General features: G+C 37.0%; 1 protein-coding gene across 3 annotated transcripts in view; it reads left to right on the forward strand.

Moving 5' to 3' along the window:
* LOC131362223 (contactin-4) overlaps positions 1 to 8889 on the forward strand; it is a 116989-nt gene extending 108100 nt beyond the window's left edge. Inside the window, exons 21-23 of one of the 3 annotated variants that reach the window (XM_058404098.1) lie at positions 757 to 869; positions 4751 to 4919; positions 7372 to 8889. In XM_058404098.1, coding sequence (XP_058260081.1) covers positions 757 to 869; positions 4751 to 4919; positions 7372 to 7481 — 392 coding nt within the window. In that variant the 3' untranslated portion in view covers positions 7482 to 8889. Of the gene's footprint in view, positions 1 to 756; positions 870 to 1008; positions 4920 to 7371 lie in introns of those variants that run through there. The other 2 variants (XM_058404100.1, XM_058404099.1) reach the window with 2 other exon arrangements.
* Positions 8890 to 9929: the final 1040 nt, after the last annotated feature.

Raw genomic sequence — 9929 nt, forward strand, 5'->3', positions numbered from 1 at the left:
TTTTTCAACACAGCTTAGTAATTGGTATAATTCTTTTGTGTATTTTGTTATCAAACACAGTGAGAACATAAGCTGCTGAAACAATTCAAATGAATTCTCAATTTAACAAATATTAGAGATTGAGTGATATGGAGACATTAGCTGAAATGGTTTTGAATTACTTAGACATTCTTCCTTTATTATATTCAATTATTAAGTGAGTGAGCAGACTTGAAATACATGCAGTATGATCATGATCTCTGTTTTTCAGCTCTCTTTCTTTTTAATTTTAACTAGAAATACTGTGTCGCATTGCTTTCTTACTGGATTCCACTAGATGTAATAACATTGTCATTTTCCAGGCTTTTGTATTGTATTTATATTGTATAACATAATATGAACAGTAAATATGCAGTGTTTACAGTATAATTGCATATTTGAAAATATTGAAATTTTTATATGCAATAATTGCTTATACTGTAAGATAAGTGCTCTCTCTCTCTCTCTCTCTCTCTCTTCATACAGTATATACATTAAACTATTAACAATATTTTAGATAATTCAATACAATTAATCTCTTTGGAAAAATGTAATTTTTATGACACAAAAATTGAAAATGTTTTTTTTTATTGTCAAAAAAATGTTATGATCCGAACAAAACATAAGGTTTAACAATAATAAAAAATTATTCAACTTTTTTCATAAAAAAGCTTTGAACAAATTAGTGATTTTACTTGCTTGTAGTCCATACTACAATACATTATGTTTATTTTTCAGCTCCAAACCAGCCTCCTGGGAATATTTGGTGGAACATGAAAAACTCCAAACTCTTTTTGCACTGGCAGCATGTAAAGGCAATGGACAATGAATCTGAAGTAACAGGCTACAAGGTGAGATTTGTTCTTTTTTTAGTGCTTCAGTATGCTGTGGTATACCACAGTATAGAATAATATTTATAAAGTGAATTCTGCTTCTTATACACTTTTTCATTATCATAGAATTAGTTTATCTTCATTCTGTTTTTAACAGAAAATATCTGCTCAGTATGGCCTTGACACATTTTCTTGCCCAAACATCAGAAATTCTTTTGACCTGTTTCCCTCTTGGTAATTTTTGCAGTGATATCAAACCCATTAGTGTTTTATTCACTACAGGCTAAAGTATTTGGTACCTTATGTGTATGCCTCGATTTTAATCAGCTTTTTAATCTGAATTCACACTCTGGTGCTTACTAATCAGGCAACCTGGACAGTCTTAGTTAAAGCAAAGCCAGCTGGCTCTGGAATTAGTTAAAAGAGCCAGCAGTGTGTTCTGTGCTCTTGACCAATTCAAAGCCTAAGCTAAAATGAGTCACAGCAACTACTTAATCCTCAGGATTAGTTCAACTATAGGCTTTTGTTTAAGCGGTGTGATAAGTTTGCTACCTCAGTCAAATATAGTCTGCTGTATGTTCACCCAGTAATGTAGGGAAACATGAAGAACACAGGCAAACACAGTGATCCTATATAATCTTCAGGTTTAAAATTAATTCACTAATGCCATGCAGACATTAGATAAGACAAAATGTTAATTTTTATAATATGTTTGCACAGTCATTTAAAGTAATCTCTTCACTGGGAGTCATAATTGTGGTCTGATTCAAGCTCAGCATATTTTAAAAATACATTTCAGAGAAAGCCAGTCAGCATGATGACCTGCTGTGCTCAAAAAGAGCAGTCTTAGTCATTGGCACATATGAACTATCAAAAAGACAAGAAAATGAAAAGTGAGTGAAAAGTAAAAAAGAACAGTATTGCACTTTTTCCTCTTTTGGATACATTAATTAGATGCTGAATGGTGCTGGCTAACTAGAAAAGGTCTTTGCAGGGGGGTGAGTGCAACTGGAACACTGTGAGTTACAAGCTTTACTGAGCATCACTTTCCAGTATTCATTTGTAATCCAGGCTGCTTTCAGAGCAGAACTTGTATAATGCAATCAATAGCTACAAATTATCTCACCCATGCAGGCAAGAAGGAATATCAGAAGCCCAGGTCTTTGTTTTTCATCTGTCCGTATAAAGAAGAATTATAAATGATTTATGGATTTTTTTCTCTAAGAGAACAGCAAATTGCTTGGCATACTAATCATCCTTCTAGTGTGCTGAGAATTCACTTTTAAGTTTTAAGCACTTTTTCCAGTAGACACTGTCACAAAGCAGCATTATTAGAAATAGTGGTCTAGGTCTCGAGGGAAAAAACAAGGCAAGAAAGAAAAGCTTGAGAGGAGACATGGCTTGGAAGAGGATCCCTCACCATGTGGGAGGTATGGATAGTGGAGTTATAATCATATCCATTATTGTCTTGTGTAGCTATGATTATTAAACTGTCATTCCACTCATCTTTTAAATGGAAATTTCAATATTTAAACAAAATAAATGTTGACAAGTATGTTGACAGTCTTTTTTTTTTAAATCTTGAGTCTGTTGAATACCTTGTTTTTGGTGTCTTTTTAAAGGTCAAAGTTTCATAACATGCTAGTGTATGGAAGCAGTTAAGTTCTTTCACAAAAGTAGCCTTAGAATATTACTTAATACTCTTTAGCTCTATTATTTAAATATTATATAACACATCAAATAACCATTGTTTGGTTAGAACATGTTGGGGCAATGTACTTATTACTGGGGTCATACAGGATTTTAGTACTTCTAAATCTGTCATGTCAATGTGCATATGCACACATCTTTTAAATTAAAAAGATATTATTTTCTCCTTTATAATGACCAGTAGAAATAACATATATCATATTGAAATTGAAATATGTCATTATATCCCATGGGGAAAATTTCTGTAAAGAAATTTTGTGCATGCAAACAGTGCATGCTTAAAAGCTCAGTGGAATAATAGCTGCAATGCTATGATGCGCTTTTCTGTGTTTGTTATGTATTTGTTTACTTTTCCACACGTGTTTTGTTTTGGTTCATGTCCTGTCTCTGCCCTTGTATTGTAACTGCTTGCTTCCCTCATTTTTCAAGATTACTCGCACGTGTTTACAGTTCAATCTTTAATTAGTTTGTGTATTTAAACCTTTGTGTGTCTTTGTTCTATGTCAAATACTGTTTAGAGTTTAACCGTCTGCCATCTTGTTTTTATGTCCGCTACTTTGGTTTTGTGAGTTTTACTAGTTTCATGATTTTTGAGTCTGGTTTTAGCCCAGTTGACTTTGAAGTTGGATTTGTCTGCCTGCCTCTCAGAAAGATAATATGCTTAAAATGCTTTCAAAATGGATCACTGCCTCACTGCATGACAGAGTACTTTACATGGATGTAGCAAGAAGATGAGAGTAATACCGTGATGACTATGATGAACATTCAATTTTATACATACAATTAATACATTTTCCTCAGTGGAGTTCCCTGTATCCCCCAGAACCCTTTGACATCTTTGAAGTTTATCCAGAAAGTTACCTAGTGCAATGCTAAGTATATTTTGAGACCACGATTTTAAAGAGAAGCAGTGGCTGAGGGCAGAGCTCCTGGTCACAACTGGAACCATGGGCTTCTGAAATGTAGCTTTGTTCATATGCCTCCTCAGCGGTGTACAGAAGTGCTGAGGTTAACCCCAACCTTGAAAATTTTTGTGGGTTGGCCAACTTGTTTGCTTAACCCAGTAGCAACAATGAGGGGAGAAAGACTGGAGAAGATGAGACCTCCCTGGAAGAGGTCCCTACAGATGCCAGCAATGTGCCTTCCACCCTGAGGCAAACAGGATGGCTTTCCCCAAAAAGCTAGAGACTGAGATGGTGGTCTCCCTGGCAGAGCTCCTTACAGAGGCAGATAAAGCGGAATCTGCTGCCAAGCTCCAGACTGACGCCAGCATGATGGCTTACAGAGGTTACCTGACCTTTGCAAGCCTGTCCTGCCACATTTTTTTAAAGGAGAAACTAAACAAATATTAAATAAGCAACACAATATCTAATCAAAGTACAAATTACATTTAGAGTATTGACACGTTTTTGTGGGTTAAAAATTGTTTTGCTGTGTTTCCTATCTGGAGGAACTACACCACAAATCTACTAGAACTTTAATGCAGGAATACTGGAAATATTAATGCAGCTCCCAATCTGCCTACAAGTGAGAATTTGTGTGTGTGTGTGTGTGTGTGTTTTCATCACAATTTACAACTCTGCAAAACACTCATCGTGCTATGAAAGCCTGTCACAGTGCTATATCACCAGTAAACACTGGAGATGACAGCATACCATATTGCATACTTCACAGTATGTACTTCTATACCCTGTAATAATAAAATACACATCAATCTTACAACATACCAATTTAAGCTACAATTAAACTTAAATCTAGTCAAGTCTAAATCATCAATAACACATCCTTAGAATTCCAATCTAAAAAGAGTTTCAGTTTGTAGCAGGTTAAATAATACAATATAAAAACTCCAGTTATGGATACAATTATAAGTCTAGGTCTGTTGCATATCAGTTACTATATTGTATTAAATATTAATCATTATTTAACCAATAAACTATTTTCTCATAAGAGTGATATTTAATAAATAATTTCATCTCTGTTTTTTGCCCACATTATAAAGTTTGTGATTTTATTACTTACAGTATGAACAGACTTTTACCAGACTTCTTTTCTATGCAAACACATTTTATTATTGAGTTAGGACATGTTTTATTTAGTCAAAAATTATTGAAGTCACAAAATTATGTTAATATTTAATGAAATGGACACAAGTTCATTGAATCTAACACAAATCAGTTGCCTTTAAGGTGATGTACCGTCAAAACTGGCAAAGAGGAACAAGCATAGTGGAAACAAATCAGACGTCACTGGAGCTAGAGATTCCATCAGGAGAAGATCTGCTTATACAGATCAAAGCCTCAAGCGATGGTGGAGATGGCAGCTACAGCAGTCCTATTCACATACCAAAAATGTCCAGTAAGGATTCCCTCATTCAATAAAGTTAGCATTATGCAAAACTTGACAAAAAACTTGACTTTAAGCCTGATAAAAAAAAATGGGAAATTGAAATGCAATACAGTAGAATAAAAGCAAGGACAAAAATAAATAAGTAATTAAATAAATGTATAAAAATATTATATAAAACAATTTTAAATGAAAATTATATAGTGTAGTGACAGTTGGTCATAATGTTATAGCTGACTGGTGTATATATATATATATATATATATATATATATATATATATATATATATATACAGTGTTGCTTGAAAGTTTGTCAACCTTTTGAACTGTTCAGACTTTTCTGTTGTTTTAACTTGATTTTCTTATATTATCATCACCTGCTTTTTAGAAATTAAATGTCAGATGTATGTTGATCAATTGCATATGTTTGTTTAGAGGGAATTTTGTGAGTAGCCAAAAACTACATGAAAGATTGAATTATTGTATGTGCAAAAGTAAGTGAAGCCTTTTATTTAGTAGCTTGTGGCACCTCCTTTTGCACCCATTACTTCAACCAATCATCTACTGTAACCACTGGCCAGTCTCTCACATCTGTCTCTGGGGATTTTTGCCCACTCCTCCTTGCAGAACTCAGCCAGTTGAGAGAGGTTGGAAGGACATCTGCCACAACATTTCAATTGGATTGAGATCCGGACTCTGACTAGGCCAAACAAGAGTGTGAATCTTCTTTCTTTTAAGCCATTCCTTGGTGGATTTGCTTGAATGATTAGGTTCGTTGTCTTGTTGCATGACCCACTTTTGGCCCAGCTTCAGCTCTCTGACTGATGGCAGGAGATTCTCTTCAAGAATTTGTTGATAGGTCTAAGAATTCAAGTTTCCCTGTATAATATGGAGTTGCCCTGGAAAAGCAGCCCCAGACCTTCAAATTTCCACCACAATGCTTCACTGTTGGGAGGAGGTTCTTTTCTTGGAATTCAGTGTTGGCTTTTCTCCAAACATGGCGGCATTAATTATGACCAAATAAATCTATTTTGGACTCATCTGTCCAAAGAATGGACTTCCAAAAGGCCTCTGGTTTGTCCAATGCAGCTTTGTTCTTTTTTGAGAACAGAGGCTTCTTTCTAGCAAACCTCCCATAAATGTCATGTATGTTCAATTTTCGTCTGATTGTAGACGCATGTACATTTACCCCAGATGCTACCAGAGAGGTCTGCAACTCTCTAGAGGTGATGTGTGGGTTGGCCTTTACCTCATTTATTATTTTTCTGGTGCTTCTTGATGATAGTTTTGATGGGCGTCCAATTCTTGGCAGAGTTGTGGTCATGTTGAATGCCCTCCATTTGTAAATGTTGAATGTACATTTGTACATGTTGAATGCCCTCCATTTGTACATGTGTACATTTGTACAGTGGATGGATGGAGTTGGAATCTCTTGGAGATGGTCTTATAGCCTTCACCAGACTGATGGACTGTCACCACCTCCTTCCTGATGTCCTCAGATATCTCCTTTCCTCTTGGCATTGTTTGACCTCTTGGCACTACAGTGGTTTGGTTGGTTTCCTCTCTCTTTTAATCAGTGTTGCCCAAACCCTTCCTAAGGATGTCTAATTTGATTGGTCTGCTTAACTGATTGATTAAGCACCCAAATGTGTTTCACCTGAATCTGTTACCCACTTGACTTTACCAATGCAGCTCGGACTTCACTTACTTTTGCACATACAATAATTCAATCTTTCATGTAGTTTTTGGCTACTCGCAAAATTCACTCTGAACAAACATATGCAATTGATCAATAACATCTGACATTTAATTTATAAAAATCAGGGGATGATAAGAAAATCAAGGTAAAACAACAAAACACTCTGAACAGCTCAAGGGGTTCACAAACTTTCAAGCAGCACTGTATATGTATATATAGATAGATAGACTTAGCACTGTGTTTGAGTTAGAGTCACTGTGCCAGAGTTACCACTGTGAAAACCTTTCATTTAGCTTTATCTTTACACTATAGATGTCTGGTGAGGCTTCATTCATTCACAGCCTCATTGAGGGTTAATGGACCTAACTCTCCTATTGTTAAAAATGTCCACAACCTCATACTGAGTCAGCAAACAAAAATGCATACAAAAATGCTTTTAATAATTAATGTAAAGTTGCTGTAGCTCTATAAAAACATTTACTCTGCTCTGTTCATTCATCTTGCTGTACCCAAAAATGCTAATGCCAATAAAAAAGGATAGAGTTAGCACAATGCTAGCTTGCCATTTTGGTACAACATTGTTATTTAGATAACAAAAAAGGCTCATTTTTACTCACCCCTATTTTGGTTCAATATATCCCAAATTTGTTAATATTATTTTGTGAGTATAAAAGTGCACCTAACCCAAATAAACTTACTGATGTAATGTGCTATTTAATCTAACTAAAATAATGTATTCTTCATATTTGTTTTCTTTTGTTTCAGATCTGAAATCAAGGGGCTATTTCAGCTCTAGTGCAAACAAGATGGTCCATATCTATGAACTTGCATCTCTTATGCTACCATGGTTGCTTCTGTGGATTTTTTCCCTTTGATTAGCACAGACTGCAAATAAATAATTTTAAGAGGAATATACACAATTTGCAGTAATTTATTTATGCCATAAGCCCTAGAATGTTGAAAGAGACACACAGAACAATGTTTGTTTTTTTATTTATCATTATTATTGATGAATCTTTGTCTAAGCTTTATCTGTTTAATTATTTATTTATTTATTTATTTATTTTTTCAAAAAAAGGTGAGCTGTTAGTGATATTTAGGTTTTGTTTGTCAACACATGAGAAACCTTGAATTGTAGTATATTTTTGGCCTGAAAGGAAGTCCCCTGGCTCTTCATTAGATTGCCGCTGTTTGACTTATACACTACTTTGTCCTGTCAGTGTAAGTCTGCCTAAAAGAGCATGAATGTTTTTTTGCACTGTTTTAGTTATTCCTTAAACTCAGAATTTCTGATAAAATCTGTAATAATTAACTCTCCTACATTCTTACCTTGAGATATGCAATAGAAGTTTTAAGTTAAAACCAAATCTGTCATAATTTATTTGGTGTTTTGTGAGAGCACATAAACTTTAATGACATCCTACTCTTAATCCATATGGTTTAATATGAAGTTGGCCCACCTTTTGCAGCTATAACAGCTTCAACTCTTCTGGAATTTCTTAGCATTCCTCTAAAAGTGCATTTGTGAGGTCAAGGAATGATGTTCAACCAGAAGGCCTGGCTCGCAGTCTCCGATCTAATTTATCCCAAAGGTGTTCAATTGGTTTGAGGTCAGGAATCTGTGCAGGCCAGTCAAGTTCTTCCACACCAAACTTGCTCATTGCTTTGTGCACTGGTGCGCAGTCATGTTGGAATAGGAAGGGGCCATCCCCAAACTGTTCCCCAAAGTTGGGAGCATGAAATTGTTCAAAATGTCTTGGTATGCTGAAGCATTAAGAGTTCCTAAAAAACAACCCCACATCATAAACTTTACACTTGACACAATGCGGTTATGCAAGTACCGTTCTAATGGCAACCGCCAAACCCAGACTCCTCAGATAGAGAAGCGTGATTCATAACTCCAGAGAACACATCTCAACTGCTCTAGAGTCCATTGGCAGCATGTTTTACACCACTGCATCTGTTGCTTTGCAATACAGTTGGTGTAATCAGAATCAGAATCAGAAAAAGTTTTATTGCCAGGTACAGCAAAGGGTCAGCAAGGAGCACTTACAGTACTAGGAATTTGTCTTGGTGTCAGGTGCAAACATATACACAGGTAAATAAGTTAAATAAATACTGTATAAGGTGACGTATGAAAATTAGTGCAATAGAAAAAATGTAAAAGGTGAAAGTGATTGTCCAAACATATATACAGATGTGAGGTATGTACAAAATGTAAAATGAGATAAGTATTGTGTACAAAAGTGTGAGTTTGAATGAACAGTAGTGCAATTTAGAATGTGGAAGTGAGTGTCCGGGGTGGGGTGGGGGGTGTCATCTGGGGGTAAGTGAGGCACTGTTCAGCAGGCTGACTGCAGTGGGAAAGAAACTGTTCTTGTGGCGTGAAGTTCTGGTCCTGATGGTCCGGAGCCTCTTGCCAGAGGGGAGGGACTGAAAAAGTTTGTTTCCGGGATGAGAGGTCGGCTGCGATCTTGGCTGCACGTCTCTGGGTCCTGGAGAGGTACAGCTCCTGGAGAGATGAGAGACTGCAGTCGATCACCTTCTCAGCAGAGTGGATGACACACTGAAGCTTGGCCTTGTCCCTGGCTGTAGCTGCAGTAAACCAGACTGTGATGGAGAATGTGAGGATAGATTCGATGATGGCAGTGTAGAAGTTCACCAGAATCTTCTCAGGAAGGAGAAACTTCTTCAGCTGCCGCAGGAAATACATCCTCTGCTGAGCCTTCTTGGTGAGGGAGCTGATGTTCCACTCCCACTTGAGCTCCTGGTTGATGGTGGTGCCCAGAAAGTGGAAGGACTTGACAGATGTCACCGGAGAGTCATAAAGGATGACGGGGGGAGGGGGGCTGGGTCCTTCCTGAAATCCACTATCATCTCCACTGTCTTGAGAGAGTTGAGCTCCAGGTTGTTCATGCTGCACCATGACACCAGATGATCCATCTCACTCCTGTAGGCAGACTCATCCCCATCAGAGATGAGGCCGATGAGGGTGGTGTCATCAGCAAACTTCAGGAGTTCGACAGACTGGTGACCAGATGTGCAGCCGTTGGTATACAGGGAGAATAGCAGAGGAGAAAGGACACAGCCTTGGGGGGTTCCAGTACTGATGTTCCGGCAGTCAGAGACATGCTTACCCAGTCTCACAAACTGCCGTCTCTCTGTCAGGAAGTCCATGATCCAACTGCACATGGAGTCAGGCACATTCAGCTGGGAGAGCTTGTCTCTAAGTAGAGCTGGGACAATCGTATTAAACACAGAGCTGAAGTCCACAAACAGTATCCTGGCATAGGATCCTGGGGAGTCTAGGTGTTGGAGGATGA

Source organism: Hemibagrus wyckioides, linkage group LG11 (genome assembly GCF_019097595.1).
Source record: "Hemibagrus wyckioides isolate EC202008001 linkage group LG11, SWU_Hwy_1.0, whole genome shotgun sequence".
Lineage (NCBI taxonomy): Eukaryota > Metazoa > Chordata > Actinopteri > Siluriformes > Bagridae > Hemibagrus > Hemibagrus wyckioides.